The sequence below is a fragment of the Ovis aries genome, chromosome 8 (assembly GCF_016772045.2).
Source record: "Ovis aries strain OAR_USU_Benz2616 breed Rambouillet chromosome 8, ARS-UI_Ramb_v3.0, whole genome shotgun sequence".
In the NCBI taxonomy this organism is placed as follows: domain Eukaryota; kingdom Metazoa; phylum Chordata; class Mammalia; order Artiodactyla; family Bovidae; genus Ovis; species Ovis aries.
Window position 1 is genome coordinate 86605392 of NC_056061.1, and position 22350 is coordinate 86627741.

The following is a 22350-nucleotide window of genomic DNA, read 5'->3' on the forward strand; positions in this document are numbered from 1 at the left end:
GTTATATTATTCTGTGGGTTTTGCTGCACTTAAAATATCTTTAAAACTCCCTGTATTTAGTAAACCCTGAATTAGAGGTCTGTTTTTTTAGAAGAGATGTTTGTTGCCCCTAAGTGTACAGGGCGCATAACAGCCACCTCGTTGTGTGTTGGCAGGTGTCCTTTAGTTATAAGTAGACTTTTAATATTATTATAAGATTTAATGAATTTCATGTGAATAGAGACTGCTGATTTGTTAATTAAGAGCTAAAACAACTAAAATCTTACTTTGCCCTTTGTCTCACTGTACCAGTTTAGTGTCCAGCAAGAGATGGATGGAGGTAGTGAAGAAATCATTGATCCCATTTAAACTTCATTTGGAATGATCAAAGCTGTCATTTTAATTTTGTTTATAAAATTTATACTGTGTACCTCAAAGCATGTATATATTTATAAATAATTGACTACTGAATAAATTAAGGGAAAATGTTAAATTAAACAGCTTTAATGATCAGATGATACAGTAACCTTTTCTTTCTGTATTTTAGCTCCAGTTATATTAATTATAATATAGATAATATTTTTGATGAATTTAAGTGTAAAGGTCAAAGTAAAGCATGTAGATGTCCAAATAAAGTATCTATGTCTATCATATCAGCATAGCCAGTTGCTGGGCAGTTGCAGTCGTGTCGAACTCTTTAAGACCCCATGGACTGCAGCACGCCAGGCTTCCCTGTCCTTCGCTGCCTCCAGGAGTTTGCCCAAGTTTGTGGCCATTGAGTTGATGATGCCACCCAATCATCTCATCCTCTGTCGTCCCCTTCTCCTGCCTTCTCTCTTTCCCAGCATCAGGGTCTTTTCCAATGAGTGGCCAAAGTATTGGATCTTCAGCTTCAACATCAGTCCTTCCAGTGAATATTCAGGGTTGATTTCCTTTAGGATTAACTGGTTTTATCTCCGTGTAGTCCAAGGGACTCTTCAAGTGTCTTCTCCAGAACCACAGTTCGAAAGCATCAGTTCTTCAGTGCTCAGCGTTCTTTATGGTCCAGCTCTCACATCCATATGTGACTACTGGTAAAACCATAACTTTGACTAGACCTTTGTCGGCAAAGTAATATCTCTGTTTTTTAATACACTGTCTAGGTTGTCATACCCTTTCTTCCAAGGAGCAAGCATCTTTTAATTTCATGGCTGCAGTCACCATCTGCAGTGATTTTGGAGCCCAAGAAAATAGTCTGTCACTGTTTCCATTGTTTCCCCATCTATATGCCATGAAGTGATGGGACTGGATGCCATGATATTCGTTTTTTGAATGGTGAATTTTAAGCCAGCTTTTTAACTCTCCTCTTTTCACCTTCATCAAGAGATTATTTAGTTCCTTTTTGCTTTTTGCCTTAAGGGTAGTACCATCTGCATATCTGAGGTTATTGATATTTCTCCCAGTTTGTAATCCAGCTTGTGATTCAGCCAACTCAGCATTTCACACGATGTACTCTGCATATTCCTGTGTGTGTTGGAGAAGACTCTTGAGAGTACTTTGGACTGCAAGGAGATCAACCAGTCCATCCTAAAGGAAATCAGTCACAGGTGTTCATTGGAAGGGCTGGTGTTGAATCTGAAACTCCCATATTTTGGCCACCTGGCTCATTTGAAAAGACCCTGATGTTGGGAAAGATTGAAGGCAGGAGAAGGGGACGACAGAGGATGAGATGGCTGAATGGCATCACCGACTCAATGGGCATGAGTTTGGGTAACCTCCAGGAGTTGGTGATGGACAGGGAGGTCTGGCATGCTGCGATTCATGGGGTCTCAAAGAGTCGGACACGACTGAGCAACTGAACTGAATTGAACTCTGCATATAAGTTAAATAAACGGGGTGACAGTATGCAGCCTTGACATACTCCTTTCCCAGTTTTCAACCAGTCTGTTCCATGTTTGGTTGTAACTGTTGCTTCTTGACCTTCATAGACATTTCTCAGGAGGCGGGTCAGGTGGTCTGGTATTCCCATTGAAGAATTTCCCACAGTTTCTTGTGATCCACACAGTCAAAGGCTTTGGCATAGTCAATGAAGCAGAAGTAAATGTTTTTCTGGAACTCTCTTGCCTTTTTTGTGATCCAGTGATGTTGGCAGTTGGATGTTTGGTTTCTCTGCCCTTTCTAAATCCAGCTTGTACATCTGGAAGTTCTCAGTTATCATACTGTTGGAGCCTAGCTTGGGGGATTTTGAGCATGACCTTGCTAGCATGTGAAACGTGTGCAGTTGTACAGTAGTTTGAGCATTCTTTGGTATTACTCTTTGGTAGTCAATGAACACTGACCTTTCCAGTCCTGTGGCCACTGCTGAGTTTTCCAAATTTGCTGGCATGTTGCATGCAGCACTTTCACAGCATCATCTTTTAGAATTTGAATAGCTCAGCAGGAATTCCTTAGCTAGTTGAGCAATTAGAATTAGCTGTCATAACATTAAGTTTAACATGTCATTTGTATCAGATTTTGTTCAGTGTTTTGAAAAGTCATCCTTAAAAATAAAAATATTTCTTTTTGGCTGTGCAGGTAGGTCTTAGCTGTGGTCTGGGGACTTAGCTGCCCCTTGGCATATGGGATCTAGTTTCCTGACCAGGGATCAAGCTTGCATCCCCTGCATTGTAAGACAGATTATTAATGACTGTACCACTAGGGATGTCCCTCTGAAAAGTTACCTTTTAATCTGTATTGTTACAGATTCTTAAAATAATTTTTTAATCCTTTTTAAAATTTATATCATTAGAATTTTTTTTTCCTTCACTACTGAGGTGGTAAATTTTTTATATTTCCTAATCTTGTCTTAATTCTAAATCAGAAAGTAAAATAGGGCTATATTTTATTCTCTATCTAGTTTTTCAATTTTACAGCATTGAATTTATACATAGCATTTTGTACTGATCTTTGGAAATGACTACTTAATTTTGTAATTTAGATTTCTCAGCCTGTATTTTTCTGTTCTCCAGTATTTTTTTTCCATGTTTTTATTTCTGACACCCTACTCTTCCACAGAGTGGTTAGCTGTTAGTTTGATAATTCAGATTTTAGGAGCATGTGCTGCATCACTATGTATAGAACAGATGACTGATGGGAGTCTGCTCAGTAGCACAGGAAACTCTGCTGAGCACCCTGTGGCCCCTAAATGGGATGGAAGTCTGTAAGAAAAGTGGGCATATGTATGCTTACGACTGATTTACTCTGCTGCACAGCAGAGACTAACACCACATTGTAAAGTGACTATACTTCAGAAAAATTTAAAGCTGTGCAGAATTGTAAGGTGGCAGTGGATGGGATGCACGCACAGTGGTTCAGATACAGTAAAGGTGGTGGTAATGGAAAAGCAAAAAGCCAAAGTTAGTTAAGGCTTAATGAAACAAGAATGATTTTAAAACAAAGCTTTTAGTTAAATCCATAGGTGAATTAGGGGAAAGGGAAATGACTCAAGGCCAACGAGGTGTTCAGTCGCTCAGTCGTGTCCGACTCTTTGCGACCCCATGAATCGCAGCACGCCAGGCCTCCCTGTCCATCACCAACTCCTGGAATTGCACTCAAACTCAGGTGCATTGAGTCGGTGATGCCATCCAGCCATCTCATCCTCTTTCGTCCCCTTTTCCTCCTGCCTCCAATCCCTCCCAGCATCAGTCTTTTCCAGTGAGTCAACTCTTCTCATGAGGTGCTGGAGTTTCAGCTTTAGCATCATTCCTTCCAAAGAACACCCAGGGCTGATCTCCTTCAGAATGGACTGGTTGGATCTCCTTGCAGTCCGAGGGACTCTCAAGAGTCTTCTCCAACACCACAGTTCAAAAGCATCAATTCTTCGGTGCTCAGCTTTCTTCACAGTCCAACTCTCGCATCCATACAGGTTGCATAAAACAGAACTGTGTAATAACTGCTTTTCCTCTTAGGAGCATAGTTCACTGACTGATAATTGAGCTTTAGTTTGGGAAAGGAAAATATTGGGAAGATTAAAGCAGAGACATATGAAGAGACAAAGCAGTACAGCCAAAGCAGATTTTCAGGACTGGATTAAAAAATAGTTTTTAAGGTATTGGAATTTGAAAAAAAAATGTGATGACTGAATATCAATTCAAGAAAACACGGAAAATGAGAGGAGTCTGACTGCTAAAAAGGTTAATACGTCCCAAAGCTGAAAAAATTATATTCTCAACTTGTTAGCACAGCCTTTAGATTCCAGAAGTGATTGTTTCCTGTTTAGCTCTGGTGGATCCAAAGGAAGATTCCAGTTCTAGTGTAGCTTGACATGTCGTCAAATAGTTGATAAAGTGTGCCTGAAGTTTTAATATCCAGTTTAGAGAAACACGTGTGGTATGAAATTGCCGTTTGTTGGATCCTTGCCTCACAGAATAGTTATCCCTTAGGAATGTCAACTGATAGATTATCATCAGTCTGAAGGTATTAGTCTGGTAGAAAGCAACCATGAAAAAATGTTAGTTTGTCTCCTGCTGTCTAAGGAAACAGCCCTAGAAGTATGGAATGGTTGAAACTTAGCTTTGACCTTGTCAGCAGTGCACTGTGCTCGCCAAAGCAATTAAGGTATTCTTGAAGGTGCAAAGGAAGCTGAGTGTTTGAGACTGGAGGTAGGCAGCCTCAGGCTGCATACTCACTGGTGGTCACGGAAGGATTTGTGTGGTACAGGGTTTTCCATTTTAAAAGAGACAGACAAATTAGTTACATCTAAATGAGTAAGAGTATGAAACTATGTCATATAGCTTAGAGAAGAGGACACTTAGATTTCAGAACTTTTTTATGAGCTTTGGATTGTTGAGTGGGGGTGAGTGGGAGAAATTTCAGGAAAGAGAAAATTCAGTAAATTTATAACATTTAAGAACTTAATTTAGAGATGTCTAAAACAAGTTTTCTTGATATTGGGGCTATTTTGGGGTAATTATAAGTAGTAGGAATTTGTATACTCGGTGAGTAAGCAAATGGCTCTGAACTTTTACTTCTCTAAACCACTGTGGTAGTTTGATGAAGGTAGTGTGGAGATGGGGACATTAATATAATTATATCTTGTAATGTTTGATGCAGCAAAAGAATGTATAAAGCATACTAATAATGAGGCTTTTGTATGTTTCATAAATGAACACCTGTGAGCCCACCACTTACAGACGAATTAGAGCATTACCCATGCCCATACCTATGACAAGTTTCTGTAATATTTTACCTTTGATTATATCAGCTTGATAGGATAGCATTAACAAAAGCTCTTGCTAGCCTTAAAGAAAGAAATGCTTTGGAGGCAGCTTTTAAAACCATTGGAGTTATGGGGAAGATAATAAATGAGTTTTTGCCTAGTGAGGTTGGAAACCAGTGGATTCAGTCACCATCATTCGATAAGCAACCTTTAATTATATGAAGTACAGGCTACCCACTCCAGTATTCTTGGGCTTCCCTGATAAACTTTTGGTGAAGAATTTGCCTGCAATGCAAGAGACCCTGGTTCGATTCCTGGGTTGGGAAGGTCCCCTGGAGAAGAGATGGGCTACCCACTGCAGTGTTCTTGGGCTTCCCTGGTGGCTCAGCTGGTAAAGAACCCATCTGCAATGCGGGAGACCTGGATCGATCCCTGGGTTGGGAAGATCCCTTGGAGAAGGGAAAGGCTACCCACTCCAGTATTGTGGCCTGGAGAATCCCATGGAGTGAATATAGTCCATGGGGTCGCAAAGAGTAGGACACGACTGAGCACCCTTCACTTACACTTTTCACAGACACCGAGAGGTTAAGTAAGAGACTCTAAAATGACACAGTGACTGTTAGAACTGGCATCAGAGCTTGCTCTGTCTTGAGTGTCCTAAGTAATGTGCCGAGAAATGCTCATGATTTTCTGGCTAGAAAGGTGCTATTGATAAAGGTGTAGTACTCAGCTGGTTGGACTCCACAGTGAAAATTCTAAATATCTTGTGAACTCAAACTGTCTTAGTCATCTTTTCATTTCTATTAGTGCTGTCTTGTATGTAATTTCTTTTCTATTATTAAATTAAGTGATATATTTTAGAAAGTGAAATTAATATAAAATTTCATTGTAATTTTGCTTCACATACTCCTGTCATTAGAAAACAATGTCAGAGTTCTGTCCTCTTGACTTCTTTCTTGATCCTAATGCCCTGTCTGTAGCAGAGTTGATGATGCCTGTTTTGTGTCTAATCCGTATCTCTTACTTACTGTTGTTCTACCTTAGAGTACCTCTGTATTCATATGCCTCCCATATTAGACTAAATTTTTTGAGAGCTGGGACCATGACTTGTTTAACGTCAATGCCCTAGAACCTGGCTCATTCCTCTCTCCATTCACCCATCCATCAATACTGATTTAGTGAGTATTAATTGAGGACCGACTGTATTCCCAGCCACTATTGTAAGAACCAAGGCTATAGGTAACAAAATTGCATGGAACTTTTAAGGTATTAAATAATCACGAAAGAGTTTCTAGAAATACAGCTTAAGTGGTAAATGTATCTTTTCTTTCATTATATCATCTGGTCAGATAGATATATGTTACTGGGTTTTTTTTTGTATATTGTTTTTAAATCTTGTCATCTGAATTTTTTAATTTATAATTGATTATTTCAACTTTTCTAAGATAAATTTGTCTAGCTGAAAATCACTTTTTCCTCTTCAGCCAACTGTATTACTATGTTAATAGATTAAAAACATATTGAAGAATTCTTGCTTTCATGGTGTAAAATCCACCTTGTCTTAGTGCATTATGCCAGTGATGTTTGTGCATTGAGGATGTTTGCATCTCTGTCTATAAGCAGATTTTATCTATGGTTTCCTTTTATGCTATTGTCAGCTTTTTATTTGAGTGTTATTAGCTTCATAAAGAGAAGGCAGTGGCAACCCACTCCAGTGCTCTTGCCTGGAAAATCCCATGGGTGGAGGAGCCTGGTAGGCTACAGTCCATGGGGCTGCGAAGAGTCGGACACGACTGAGCGACTTCACTTTCACTTTTCACTTTCATGCCTTGGAGAAGGAAATGGCAACCCACTCCAGTGTTCTTGCCTGGAGAATCCCAGGGATGGGGGAGCCTGGCCGGCTGCTGTCTCTGGAGTTGCACAGAGTTGGACACAATTGAAGTGACTTAGCAGCAGCAGCTTCATAATAAGAATTGGGCAGCTTCTGAAGAGGAAATTTTAATGGAATAAACTAATGTTGGAAGTGCTTCTACATAGAGACCTGGACTGAAGGATTGATGTGCAGTTTTAATTAGATGAATTTTTTCTCATGTCCTCCATTTAATTATGTGCTATAATTACATAATTATTTAAACAACCATTTATATTTAAATTGTTGGTCACTAGAAATTTGATTTGAGAATTGCTGTCATATGCTAATTTTAAGATAAACACTGATTTGATACTGGACATCTTTGGGGAAGATTTCCTTATGAAAGCAAAAGTATAAAAAAGAACTTAAAGAAAATGTTGCCCTTATAATGTAGTTAAATACAAGGTACCTTCTTTTGATTTTCTTTTACAAAAGTTCACTTGCTATAAGAGATAAACATTTGGTAAACTTTGACAGGCAAATTGTTAAGAGATAAGATTGCCATCACTGAAGCAGAAAATGTACGGTAGTGCAAAATTTTCACCGGTTGGACTAATATAGCTGGGTAAAAACATCTTTGATCATGCCTTTTTACTGAAGTGGATTTTATTTAACTGGAAGCAATTTAAATAACTAGTTAAGAAAATTAAAGTGTGCATTGCTTTTGATAGTTCCTTAATAGCAATAAATTGAAATTCAATGTTTGGAAGGCATACAAATACAACAGGAGTGGTAAATGTATCTCTCTTTCCAGGTGAAGTTATATTTTTTGTGTATTTATGTATTCTTTAACCTAATCATCTTATCCAAATTTTCTTATTAATAATTACTTCTTTGGGGATCTTACTTTTAAGTATCAATACTAATGGACCCAAGCCTCTTCCCAAAGGAAGACATAGTCTGTGTCATTGAGAGCTGGTTACAGAAACATTCAGCTAAATTAATAATGACAACTGTTCTTAGTGTATTGCAGTAGGTAGGGGCCTGTCCTTTAGCATATTGTAAAAGCTACATAAAGAACTCTTGAAAGAATTGATTTCCTTGTATAGGACTTGATCCATTAAAATAGATTTCTCATTTTTTTTAAGAAGTCATATTTATACTTGAGAACTGTCATGATAATTGTTTTAAAAAATTACTGACTTTAGGTATCTCTGGTTTCTTGTATTTCATTCATTAACTCAGTGTAGTTTGATCACCATACCATCTTTTCCTCACAGCTTCTGGATCAGCATTGACTTAGTGGTCACATCCAAGGCGCCCTCGTTTTGCTCTTCACCTGACCATGCTCTGAGGCGTTTGGTCCTGTCGATTAGCCTGTCCTTGGCTCTGCCACTTGTTAGCTTCTTAGATGCCTCTCTTCCCTAGTTCTCCTGTCTACCTCCATTACTCCTTGGTTTGGAGCTGCGTTTCCTACTCCTTAAATGTTGCTTTTCCTAGGGTCATTCAGTTCTTTCTTCTCCCAGTCCCCTCTTAAGACATCTTTTCTGTTCTCGTAGCTTTAACCAGTACGTTTGTGTGTCACACTCGGACTTCTGAATCTCTGTATCTATTGGACATCTCTGTTTGGATATTCCAGAGATACTTAAAATATCTAAGGAAGTGGTCCAGGTTGAATTTCATTCAGATAGATTATTTCTGAACTATAAAGGAGCCTTTGGCATTAGTGTTGTCTGATAGGCATTCTTGGGGAGGTATTTGGCTGAAGCTATCATTTGTTTAGGCATGTAGAAATTAGGTAAAATAACTGGTTTGTATTATAGTGAATAAGAGCTTGGGCTCTGAAGTTATTTTTAATAAAATTTATTATTTGGTGTAAACTTGGTTTCTGGTAGAGTTTACTTAAGACTGTAGTTTGGTTATACGCAGACTTAATCCAGAGAATGACAGTATAGGTCAACAACTCTTGACTTCTTTTAAGTTTTAACACTTAATCAATGAAATCCTCCCTTACCCTCTTATTTATTTTTTTCCTGGACTAGTAAGAATATTTTTTTGTCTAACACATTTAAAATTTTTACTTTTAACAGAAATTAGCAGAGTACGGAAAGACATGTACAATGACACATTAAATGGCAGTACAGAGAAAAGGAGTGCAGAATTGCCTGATGCTGTGGGACCTATTGTTCAGTTACAAGAGAAACTTTATGTGCCTGTAAAAGAATACCCAGATGTAAGTATATTTTGTTTATATTCAATGTTTTGTTTTGCTTTTTTCCTGATTCACATTCTTTGGAAAGAGAGAGATCTGGTGGTAAGCACTGGCAGCTGCTTTAAAAAAATTTCACACGAGGGACCAGATGTGTGAATAATTTAAAATTATTAAAATATATATATATTTGTTTGGATGTTGCTGTGTCACTTTGGAAATGCACATAGTAAAGACTTAGTCCTAGATTTCAGATTGAGGCAAGAATTATGGAAGAGCTTTGGCTTGAATGTCAGAAAGCACCAAGTACAACTTAGTGCTTGCCTTTGGCCTAGCCTCCGAAGCTGCATCACCCTCTCAGCAAAGTGAGGGACTAGGCTCTGATAGCTAAGGTTCTTGCGGTGCTGAAATTTTTATCATAACCACTATTTATAATTTTTTTCATCTTCGTTCCTTGCTCAGCTATTCTGAGTATCCTGTCCTGGATAGCCTCCTTATAATCTACAATTAATTTATAAAAGGCGCAAAACTCTTTGCCTTTTGTTACAAAGCCCTACATGATACGGTACCTTCTACCTCTAACCTCATCTGAAATGATTTTTCTTCTTCCTCAACACCCTGTAGTCACATGGGCTGTTAAGAATAGGTCTATTCCCAGCCCAAGAACCTTTATGTTTTCTCTGCATTGATCTTAACTGGCTGGCTTCTTCTTGTCATTAAGATTTTAGCTTAAAAGTCACTTTAGAGAGGCCTCCTCTGCCCATTTAATATAAAAGCAATCTGGTTACTCATTATTTCACATACGTCTCTATTTTTCTGCAATAGCATTTATTATCTAGTTGTTTTTTTTTTTAATTTTCTTGTCTCACCCCAGCAGAATATAAGGTACTTAAGAACTTGTCTTTGTTATTTACTTCTGTATTCTCAGTGCATGTAATATTGGCACGTAATAGGCAAACAGTAGCTACTGAATATATTGAGGCAAATCGATGTCTTTTTGCTGAGCTTCAGAGGACTTTTCTGAAAGGAAGTACAAGAAGGAATTGATATTGTAAAGTCAGAAATGTGATGTGCAGTCTAAGATGCATTATGTGGATACTATCATAGTTTGGAGATTAGAAATGAATGTCGAGTTGATAGGGAAAAAATGTTGATATTACATAAGGTGCATTTCTATTAATAATACAGTTTTCTTACAAGTTAATATATTTGCTCTTTTTTAAATAAGTATTTTTGTTACAAATATATAAACAATTCTGGATGATTTAGGCAAAAAGGAGTTTGTTGGAAGATAATTGGGTGTAGTACTAAGGGTTAAAGGAATAGCTGGAGAACAAAGCTGTATATAAGACAGGAACCAGGGCAGGTTTGAGATCCTCAGTAGTGGAAGTTTAGACCTTCCCTGTTGAGAGCCTTGCTCTTTTTCTATTTTTAACTTCCATTTAATAATCTTGTGGTAGTTCATACATATACATGTATAAATTCTCCTTCAAACTCCGATTCCATCCAGGCTGCCAGGTAACATTGAGCAGCATTCCATGTGCTACATAATTTGGCATCATGCCTCTCAGATTTTATTCAAACTTCATATTCTTTGGAGAGATAATGTATTTTGGGCCAGTTTGCCATGAGTAAGGCCTGGGATTAACTGACATAACCTAGACCACCCTGGGTATTGGATTATTTTTAGGGATGGTAAGTTGTGATTTGGGCAGCTGTCCATCCCGGTTGGCGTCTACTACTTCTGTATTTCATGATCTCTTTAAAAGACAGTGACCTTCTCGTCTGCTTGTCTAAAGGATGAAGAGCCAGCAGTGGTCTTTAGCATGGACTATGCAAGACAGCAACCTTCTTGTCTGCTTGTCTAAAGGATGGAGACCCAGCAGTGGTCTTTAGCATGGACTGTGCAAGACAGCGACCTTGTTGTCTGCTTGTCTAAAGGATGGAGACCCAGCAGTGGTCTTTAGCGTGGGCTGCGCAAGAGCATGAGACCGTGTTAGAGAATGCAACCTTAACTCGCCCGATCCGCGTTCTTAGAGAAATGCTGTGCATGGAGTGATGCTTACATTGCATTACTAAAAGACACAAGTCCTGTGTAATCCTCTAAGTCAGAAGAGATGTGTTTTATGTTGTGGATCCAAAGGGAGGCACCTTTTTCCTATATACCTGTCCTTTTCCACCAGTTGAGATTCACTGTCACGGTCAACTTCAGTTGCTGACAGGTGTGTTGGAGCGAAACAATGTCTAGTTCACTGATTCTCAAAATGTGGTCCTGGGACTATAGTATCCACACCTCCTGGGAACTTGTAAATGTTCAAACCTCAGCCCAGACTAGTTGAATCAGCAGCTCTGGGCCAAAGCTCAGCAGTCTGCCTTCCAGGCCACGTGGATGATACCATGTATGCTGAAGCTTGGGAAGCACTGCTCTCGTTTGTGTAGGTTGTCATCCTAAGCCAGACTCACAGGTTGTCATGTAGGGTCCTTTTACCAGGCTTTGTTTCAGGAGGCAGATGGGGGCAGTGAACTCTTGAGGAGCAGGCATTGCAGTAGTACAGACAGACAAGAAACAAGAGGATGTTTTCTTTAGGTCCTGTCAATGCTGTGGGAAAAAGGAGATGCACAGTGGCTATGTGTTTGGTTAAGGAATCTCTTATGAGATGAAGGGAGTGCAGAGACATGAGTAGAGTGATGGGGGGAGGGCGTTCAGATCATCTGGGGAAAGGACGTTTCAGGCAGAGGGATCAGCAGTTCAGTGCACGCTTGGGAAGTGTGGTGAGATTCAAGGGTAGAAAGTTAGCAGAGTGCCTATCCTGTAGAGATTTTGGATACTACTGAATGTGAAATGGAAAGCTGCGGAGTGCTGTGGGCTCAGTTAGGTCTTAGTAGCTTATTTCTGGCTTCTGTGTGGAGAGAGGCTGTGGATGATACTGACAGCAGCAAGGCCAGCTGGGGGCAGAGGAGGAACTTGAAGAGGAGGACTTCTACATACTCAGATCCTACATAATTGATAACTTAAGAGCCAGTAGGATTTGCTGGCAGATTGGGTATGGAGGGTGAGGGAAAACTCAGAGGAGTAGCTCGCAGGTTTTGATTGGTTGAAGTAATAGTCACCAATTCCTGAGGAAAGACTGAGGGAAGAGCAGGTTTGGGGGTGGGGCTTCACATTTCTGACTTAGAGCTGAGTTTGAATTCAGACATCCATATGTAGGCGTGTCAGTGAGGCAGGTGGTGTATGAGTTCTGGGTAATTACTGGCACCCAAAAATATCTGTTTTATCAAAGCTTTTTAAATTTGAAATTCAGTGGTTTATAGGAGAGGAATAGATACAAGCCATTTTGGTCCTCCAGACCAGTTTTTTAATACCTTGAGTTTAAATTTCCTTTAAGAGGATTTCGCAGAGTTGGAGTCTGTGTGTAGTTTCTCTTTAAGGTTATCAATACATACCAAATGAATAGTAACTAACTATGCTGTAGTCTGTACTAGGAACTGTATCTCATCATTAAAAAAAATAATTAAAATGAAACAAGAGTGTCAAATTTTGGCAGTATAGAAAATATTTTTATTTCAGAATTATGAATTAGGTATTGGTCACAATAAAACAAGTATGTGTTTTTCTTGTTCCCGTTTTTCTTAATATATCTTAGAGATCATTGCATATGCGTTTGTCCTACCTCCTTGTGTGTGAGGAATTGATTTTTTGAGTGAACTTATGCTCTCGGACTTGAAAATGCTTTCATTAAAGCTGCAAAGGAGCAGTGTAGTACAGTGGTCCAAACGTGTGAACTCAGCCTCCTGGCTGGCCCTAATGCTTGTGTGGTGCTTTGGGCAAATCCAGTCATTATCTTCTTCGTCTCTGTATAGAGGTAGTCTCTCACAGGCTTGTGAGGACTTATGAGTGAATTAGTACATGTGAGACATTTGGAAAGTGCCATAATGCTGTGTACCTACATAATGCTGTGTTGCCAGGATATAAGCTCCAGCAGGGTGGTGATGTTGTCCTTTTCTATAGTCTCACTGCCTGGGATAATGTCCAGTAAACGGTAGCTGTACGATAAGTATTTGTTGTGTGTATCTGTATGAAAATTTCAGTGTTTTAAATATTGCTGAACTTTGAAAAAAAAGTTGCCTTTTAAGTTTACATATAGCAACTTATTTATAAAAGTAAGTGTAAACTTGGAGATACTGTTTTGGGTTTGGCTGTGTGTAACTCTGGGACTGATAAGAGAAGGAAGCCTTAGATTCGGTGTTTGAGAAATGAGATTGTGCTGTATTATGTCCATAGTGTTTTTTGAATCAGTGGCTTAATGGTGTGGGAATGAGAAGATAATATGAGTAGCTTGTTGAAAATTTTTAACAAATATAACTTGTAGTATTTATCCTTATTAATAAAGTGGATTGTATTGCATCTCTGCTAGTATTAAGCATATCCTGGAGGTGGGGATATTAGTTCAGTAAAGAAAACTGCTGGATACAGTTGAGGTAATAGTGGGCTTTTGAGTCAGGTTTTGAATCGTGGCTTACTCCTTTAGTGGCTGTATTTGTCAACAATTGCCACAGCAGTGCTCTATGTGAGCTGTCCTAAAACTCAGTGGCTTAAAATAACAAGTATTGATTTCTGTGCTCTTTATTTAGTCTACACTGTGTGGGCTGGAGTTCTGCTGATTGGGTTTAGCCAGCTTGGCCTGTATGTTACCTTTATGTTCCTGTTGGCTCCGCCCAAAGGGGCAGCAGCTGCTTGGACAAGCTCTTCTCCTGGCAGGTCACGGGAGTGTCAGAGCCGAGCCAAATTGCTTAAACACGTGAAAGACCTCTGCTCTTTCTCCCTCAGCCAACATTCCCTTAGCTTGATGGTTGTCAACTGTGGATTGATCTTGCCCTTCGGGGGCATTGGGCAATTTCTGGAGTTATTTTTGGTTGTCACAACTTGAAAGGAGTACTAATGGCATCTAGTAGGTAGGTGCCATGGATGCACTTAGACATCCTACAATGCACGAGACAGCCCCAACGACAAAGAATTCTCCTGCCCCACATGTCAGCAGTGCTGAGGCTGATAGACTGTGTCATCAAGTCACTCCGTCCGCATGAGAAGGGACTGGAAATTGAGACTATCACACTGACTTTGAGCCCATGTTAACTTTAGAATGTTTCCTTATTTATAAGATCATCATAGAATTATTTAAGAGTAATGAAGATAACAAATATATGATATCTGATAGAGCACTCAGTAAGGTTCTTGTGATCATGAGTAAGGAAAAAAATCCCCATCCTTGAAGGAGCCCACAGTGTTGTATGAAAGAGAAAAGCTGTTGCATTAAATCCTTTAAGACTATCATACTTTCATAAAAGGACAAACAGAAATGAAGATTAAAGTTATACATAGGCCATCATAGTGTTGGTTTGGCCAGTTGTTAAGGAGGGACTTCTTTGAATCCATGACGATCTTATAAACAGTACGTGAATGGAGTTAATGCTGGTTGATAAAAGATGTTGCGTTTCAGTGAGTCCGGGATAATTGTGCCATTAAAGTTGCTGGTCATCGTTTCTGTGCTCTGAGAAGTGGCCTTATAGGGAGTGCCAGAGTGGTAGAGCGAGTTCCAGTGCTGGCAGGGGCTGGCTGTCAGGTGCCCGGTTAGCCTAGTGTGTATGTGAGCAGATAGATTGCAGAACTGTTTCGGGCATGATTAAGTTGTAGTGAGACTTTTCCCAGAAACTTTTTATGAAGATAATTTGACTTTGTGATGTTTTAAAAATGGGTCTTAATTTTGAACAGTTACAGCCTTGAAAGGTCTGTCTTGGATCTAAGCTGTCATGAGGGCATATATTGTCAATGTGTTTACGCAGATTGTAAGATGGGTAAATGCCCTTTCAAATATTTTTTCCAGTTTGTAGGACTTCAACATGGCAACGCTAATTAATAATGTGGGTTTTATAATGTTTTTCACGGTACTCTCTATGGAAAGTGAAAGTGGTTCAGTTGTGTCTGACTCTTTGCGACCCCGTGGACTATACAGTCCATGGAATTCTCCAGGCCAGAATACTGGAGTGGGTAGCCTTTCCCTTCTCCAGGGGATCTTCCCAACCCAGGGACAGAACCCAGGTCTCCCACGTTGCGTGTGGATTCTTTACCAGCTGAGCCACAAAGGAAGCCCAAGAATACTGGAGTGGTAGCCTCACCCTTCTCCAGCGGCTTTTCCTGACCCAGGAATCGACCCGGGGTCTAGCTCCTAATAATAATCTGTGTTAATGGTGGAACATAATTTTTAAATTCCTTTTATTTCTCCTGGGCTTGGAGATAAAAATCTGGCTAGTCATAGCTTCTGAGTTGGTATGGAGTTATTGGTCAGGTTCGGTTTCCTAAGATTGTCACCTGCAGAATGGCTGCTGAGCTGACTTTTGTTTTGGAGGAATTATGAGAGGAAAAAAGAGACCAATGCAGTTGGTTATCTTTACTTAAGCCTTTGTTCTTTGACTGTTGTGGCTTTCTTGTTGTGTTGAAAGATTCGATATAAACTACTTTGGTCTTTCATTGTTCTGAGAAACTGATGGACAGTAAGTAAAAATTTAACGATCGGCCAAGTCTCTATTTTCAATGCCTAGGTTAAACCTTGATATTTGGCAGGATATGATCTAAATTACAAGTGAAAATAAAAACATCTGCACATCTCTCTTTGATATGTTATACAAGAACCTCTTAAGGATAGATTGTTGATCTGAAGAAGGTTAGATAATATATTTTTATTGAATGGTGTGAAATGTTTCAGATTACATATTAACCTATTGGAGTTTGTAATTTAGCAGTACAATTTGATAACATAGAGCATGTCTTTAAGTTTTAGGAAGAGACTATTATTGTTGACTTAGAACTTTAAACAGATGAGTTCAGTGAAGGTCAGTTTCATGACATTTGGTTTTTAAGTTTCATTTTTATTTTACTTTGCAAGGATATTTCAAAGGCCTGCTGTGTACCAGATATTTAATAGGCTCTTTGTGGTCTGAGATATACTAAATTTCTTAGGATGCTAATAGAAATTATTCCAAGAAAGATTTCAAGACAGTCTGAAAACTAGTTTTTTTTTGGTTTAAATTTTTTCAAAGTTTAATGATTTTTTTAAAGTAATCTCGTCTTAAAATAGGAATGCTTTCTTTTGTAAGTAACATTTTGATATTAAAAAGGACTAGTGTGTAGAAGAACAAGCTTAAAGATGGAGTTAGTTTTTAGGGAAGAATAATTACTTGTAAGCAAATGTTTTCCAAACTCAGTTGAGATAGAAAATTTTCCCTGTGATTTATCTTATCCAAAAAGAGATTGTTAGGATCTACTTGGTTAAGATTACTGTGACAGAGATCTTAAGGAATTAGATGGGTAACCTCATCACCTGCGTTAACCTCCATATCTCTAATATTCTCACCGAAGTAATCAAAGGAATAGAAAAATTAGAGAGAAACCTGCTCCTCAGGGCTATTGGGTGTTAGATGTTAAAGGAAAGGTCAAGGTGCTGATCTTTTTTGGCCCATTTTGGGAGAACAGTGTCTCCTGGGAGTGAGTGAAACAGTCAATAACAGAATATTCTTAATCCTTACCCTGTCCCCTCCAAAGCTGGTAAAAATGAAATGGGGTGTGGAGTAGTCTACGATAACCCCTTGAGCTTGGCCACCCGTTTTTGTGCCTGCTTAACATAGGTGATCTAAGTTTATTTTGTGAGTGAATGAACTCATTATTTATACCTTCTTTTGGTTTGAGTTTGAGCAGAAAACTACTGTAGCTTTTGGTGGAATTTGGCTTAACTTTTGGGCTTCCCAGCTGGTGCTGGTGAACCCGCCTGCCAGTGGCAGGAGACGTAAGTGCTGCAGTTTCACCCTGCGGACGTTGAAATAGAACTTGTTTAAGGATTAGCCATAGAATTAAATCTAATTATTTCTTTGGTAAAGTATGTTATATGTGTTAGTAAACTCATCCCTGTAGAACAAAATAGTTTATAATAAATTAGGAAATTCCTGAAATCTAAGTTTTGATTGCAGTGCGTGTGTGGCTCAGTCACTTCAGTTCTTTGTGACTGTGATCCTGTGGACCATAGCCTGCAGGCTCCTCAATCCATGGGATTCTCCGGACAAGAGTACTGGAGTGGGTTGCCCATGCCTTCCTCCGGGGGATCTACCTGACCCAGGCATGGAACCCCGGGTCTCCTGCATCACAGGCAGATGCTTTACCGCTGAGCCGCTGGGGAGACCCTACGAGGCTGCTCTATCCATGGGTTTTCCCAGGCAAGAATACTAGAGTGGGTAACCATTCCCTTCTCCAGGGGATCTTCCTGACTCAGGGATCGAACCCTGGTTTGCTGCGTTACAGGCAGATTATTTAACCGTCTGAGCCACCAGGAAGCTTTTCTTAAATTCAAAAACAATATCAATAAGTAGCCTGCTTACCATGAACTTGCCCATCTCCATGTTTCATATTGATATGATAATTTTTTCTTCATTACTTGGTAAGGAATTGATTGAGTTTAAAAAATTTATCACTGTTGTATTGCTTGGGGTTATAGAACAGTGATTATTACTTTTTTGCCTTTTTATTTGTAAGATTATTAAGAGCAGTACAAATTTGCAGTTTTAAGGACAGATTAAACAAAATAAAAAAGCAAAATTTGAGAAATGAGTAGAAACATGAAGGCTACAGAAGAGATATGAGTATAAAACTGTAAAATTTTGACATCATTCAGCAGCAAGGGCCTGAAGGATGGCAGTGACAGTTGGAACAAAGACAAGGGAACAGATTAAATTTAACATCTTAGATTTCGTAGTCTGTTACGTGTGGAGGATAATATTGTAGAGGAACCAAGAGTAAGAGATGGTAAACGTACTGTATTAATAGAATTTAATAATTGAAAATCACTTAGAATAATTCAAAATCACTGTAAACTGAGTTTGTTCTTAACAATTTAAGAACATTGAAGCAAGGGTAATGTAAGTTGCCAGTAAGTCAAATGTAACTAAAATTTATGCCCCAGAAGAGCAGGTTTCTTTAAGAGCTGAATTAGTACTTTTGGAGCAGTTATGAGAGTGATATTTATGCAGCAAAATTTAAGAAACCAGTTTCAAAGAGCCTTAGGCTATATTCATAATCAATACATGGTCAAGATTACTAAATATTTGATATCCCAGACTTATCTTCTGGGTCTGAGGTAACACTTGTAAGCTCAGTCTTGATTCAAATAAGTGTACTGTTCTCTGTGTGTGTGTCTTGTGCTGAAGTTTATGCATATTTGCCATTGAATCATGTGGATGAAGTAATGATCATGTACAAGTTTTCATTCATGTGAAAGGTTGGTTACGGTACACGGGATGTGGATGTTGATCCTAGTCAGTAACAGACAGATGAGGATATTGAAAAGGGGTGGTCATCTGAAAGGAGTATGGTAATGGTATGTTCTGTGGTGTATGTGGAAAATAAATTAACATTTGGGCTCATCGTGAAAGTAAACTTAAATCTGAAGAGGTTTTTTCTAGACTTTGTGCTAAACGTTTTGAGCTACCCATGAACACCTGGTAGAATCAGGGTATTTAGAAGAGAGGCTTTACGCTATACTGCTGAAGTGTCTGGACTCTAGATGTTCTAGGATGGGGACTACTTTTGTAACCTCAGATGTATTAAATGGAGATGATAATGGTAACTACCTTCTAGTGTTGTTGTGAGGATTAAGTGACTTAATGCAGGTAAGTCTTCCCTGATAGCTCAGTGGATAAAGAATCCACCTGCAATGCAGGAGACCCTGGTTTGATTCCTGGGTTGTGAAGATCCACTGGAGAAGGGATAAGCTACCCACTCCAGTATTCTTGGGCTTCCTTCGTGGCTCAGCTGGTAAAGAATCTGCCTGCAATGTGGGAGACCTGGGTTTGATCCCAGGTTGGGAAGATCCCCAATGGCTACCCATTCCAGTATTCTGGCCTGGAGAATTCCGTGGACTATACAGTCCATGGGATCACAAAGAGTCTGGCACGACTGAGCCACCTTCACTTCCTTTCACTTTTCAGTGTGGCTAAAGTGCCAAGCATCAAAGTTCACTTTTAAAGAACACTCATAGTAGAACATACTTCATAGTACTCAACATCTAAGAAATGTTGAATGACATAGTCCTTGCGCTTATGATGCTTCCATATTGAAGCATTGTTAGAGAGAGACCTGCTTCTCAGTGCTATTGGGTGTTAGATGTTACAGGAAAGGTCAAGGTGCTGATCGCTTTTCGTCCTGTTTTGGGAGAGCAGTGTCTCCTGGGAGTGAATGAAGCCGTCAGTAACAGAATCTTCTTAATCCTAGCCCTCTCCCCTCCAAAGCTGGTGAATGAAATGGGCTCTGGAGTAGTCCATGGTCAGACCAGTGGAGCCTGGCCACCCGTTTTTGTGGGTGGGAAATAACAGTTGTTTCTGTGACATCATTAACTCTCATTTGAATTTTATTCTGAAAACAGTCAGGCTTCCATTTAATAAGTTTTGGGGATGTGTGAGCCTTCCTGTGCTGCCTGTGTTCGTTTCTTCTCTGTGCTGTATGTCGTGTAAGGCACTGTGGATTCACATACACACACGTACGTGCGGTGCTGGTTTCTGATTTCAAAGAATGCCCTGTAAAAGACATGCAGATTATTGCAGACGGTGAGACAGGAGGGCTTTAAGAGGTGGGCCCTCACTTAGGGGAAAACAGCCGTCTCTAGGAGTTAGCAACCAAGGAAGTCACTGAAGGACTACTTGAGCTTAATACTATGAAATGAGAATTTGACGTGTTTGGTGAGAAGAAAAGAGAAAGAAAGGTATTACAGGGAACAAAAATTCAAAGTCCCCGCTGTTTTAGAAAACAACATGTTTCTGAACAGGAGGCTAAAGATAAAGGTTTGAAAAGTAACCAGGGATTTTTCAGAAGGCCTCGTGTGTGTTTGGGCCTTACACTTTCAAAGGTACTGTCTTCTGTTTGTGTCATCAACCCTTGTTGGCTTTCATTGCCTTCATATCTTTTATTTTAATTGATAATTTCTTGTTTTTCTAAGTACGTGTTATTTAGCTTCCTGAATAATCATCATCTTATTAACCTGAGTTTGTTTTGAATGGTTTCCTCCTTTTTGCAAATTATATTTATACTCAAAAGAGAAAGACTTGACATGATTTAGGTTATCCAGATTCATATGCTATAAATTTAATGTTTTGGTTGTTATTGGTTACTTTTCTTCACTTTTACATCTGTTGGTGTAACTGCTGCTTCTTATATGTCCTGTGCCACCAACAGACGTGTATGAAGGATACGAATGGTTTGCAGAATGGTTCCTGTAGTAATTATGTTCCTTAAGAAGATATATTTGGCTGTTTATCTGGGATTAACATGAAGATAGAGAAGGGATAAGACATCTGTCTTTCCAAAAGTACATGACATTTTGATATATTCATTTTTTTTTAAATAGAAGACTTTCGTTGATTTTTTTTTTCCCGCTAAACTCTATCTGGCCATACTAGTTTCAGTTGGTATAGTTCTGACATGAATATTGATTGGTGTTTTCATTTACGTTAGTGAGTAGATGAAAGTGAAAATCACGAGACGTATGTCGAAACTTTATTGTTCATAAATGTCCAGGCAGTTTATTTGCTAAATTGGATAATGACTTCAGATATTGGAAGAAGGCTATGCTATTCACAGTGGACTTTAGATGCAGCAAACTTTTAAATTTAACCCTCGTTGTTAACCTTTCCTCCTTTACCATCATCAGCTTAGTCAATGAAACTATAAAATCAAATCAAACAAGATATTCTGGTATTTTTAATTAAAAACAGTTATATTGCTAAGTAGTCATAACTCTTCTCTCATCTTACATACTTGCATAAGATGGCTTACTAGTGTTGACTACATTAGAAGTGGTCCATTTTTATCTGCCGAACAGAAGACTTTATCAAGAAATACACATTTGTGTGTATGTGTTTGATACTTACTATGTTGCTTACATGATACGATGTAACGTTTATAAACATCTAAGTTAAAATTGGAAAAGACCCTGCGGAGGAGAAGGGGACGACAGAAAATAAGGTGCTTGGATGGTATCACCAACTCGATGGACATGAGTTTGAGCAAGCTCCAGGAGTTGGTGATGGGGCAGGGAGGCCTGATGTGCTGCAGTCCTTCGGGTCACAAAGAGTAGGACGTGACTAAGCAACTGAACTGAAGTTAAAATCACCTTAGCTATACTAGACAAAATATTTAAAAACAGAGCATCAGTTTATTGTGCGAAAGGCAATCCAAAGAAGTGCATCATCTTTTTAAAATTGTTTTTCCAAAAATTTAAGCAGAAATTAAACATGTCTTAGAAGCATTTCACTGAAACGAATGCTTTTGGAAATCATTTTTTAATATGCTTTAATAGTGTGCCACAAAAGATTTTATCTTTGATTGTATATTTCTTAAAAGGTTAGTGGAAAGATTTACTATAATACTTTATGTTCTGTCATTGAGAGAATAATTTCTATTTAAAATTAAGTCAGTAGCATCAAATAGCATTAGACATGATGTTGACCTCTTCTTTAGAAATTAACATGCCACTTGAGGGCGATATAATTGGTAAGCCACAGAAAAGTCTGTACTTACACAGTAGGGTTAATGAATGTCTTTCTTTTTTTTTCCCCTCTTCTTTCTTTCCCTTCTTTCGGCCTTTAAATTTTGCGGTTAGCTTAGGCTGTTTGAAATGGTTTTCTTTAAATGTGTTATGACATTGTTTTAATTGAATGAAGCTGCAGAACTAGCATGATAAATCAACACAGAATGAATTTTAATGCAAGGCAAACAATATTAACTTGGAAATTGGTTGCAGTAGACAAAGCAGCTGCTGTGATTAATTTTTTTCATTCTCTACTTACACCATTTTGAGAAGGATGACCTTGATGGTTTCGATTATATTTGAGTCCCAGTGGTATGCACTTGAACACATATGAGCTGTTTTTTGCTGGTTGTGGTGCAATAGAGATTGGTTCATTTTAGGATCAGGAAAATTTTGTTACGGATTTAATGTTTGACTGGCTTTAAAACATTTTTTATTTAGTAAATAATAATTGGAAGTATTAGTTAGCTGTAGCAGAAAACCTTTTCTGTGTAAGCTGTGGTTTTAGCAA

At 38.8% G+C, this 22350-nt stretch overlaps 1 protein-coding gene across 6 annotated transcripts in view; it reads left to right on the forward strand.

Annotated features, from left to right (window-relative positions):
• QKI (QKI, KH domain containing RNA binding) overlaps positions 1–22350 on the forward strand; it is a 157548-nt gene that overhangs the window by 39665 nt on the left and 95533 nt on the right. For all 6 annotated transcript variants that reach the window (XM_027972645.3, XM_027972641.3, XM_027972643.3 and 3 more), the window contains exon 2: positions 9098–9240. In XM_027972645.3, coding sequence (XP_027828446.1) covers positions 9098–9240 — 143 coding nt within the window. The remainder of the gene's footprint in view (positions 1–9097; positions 9241–22350) is intronic.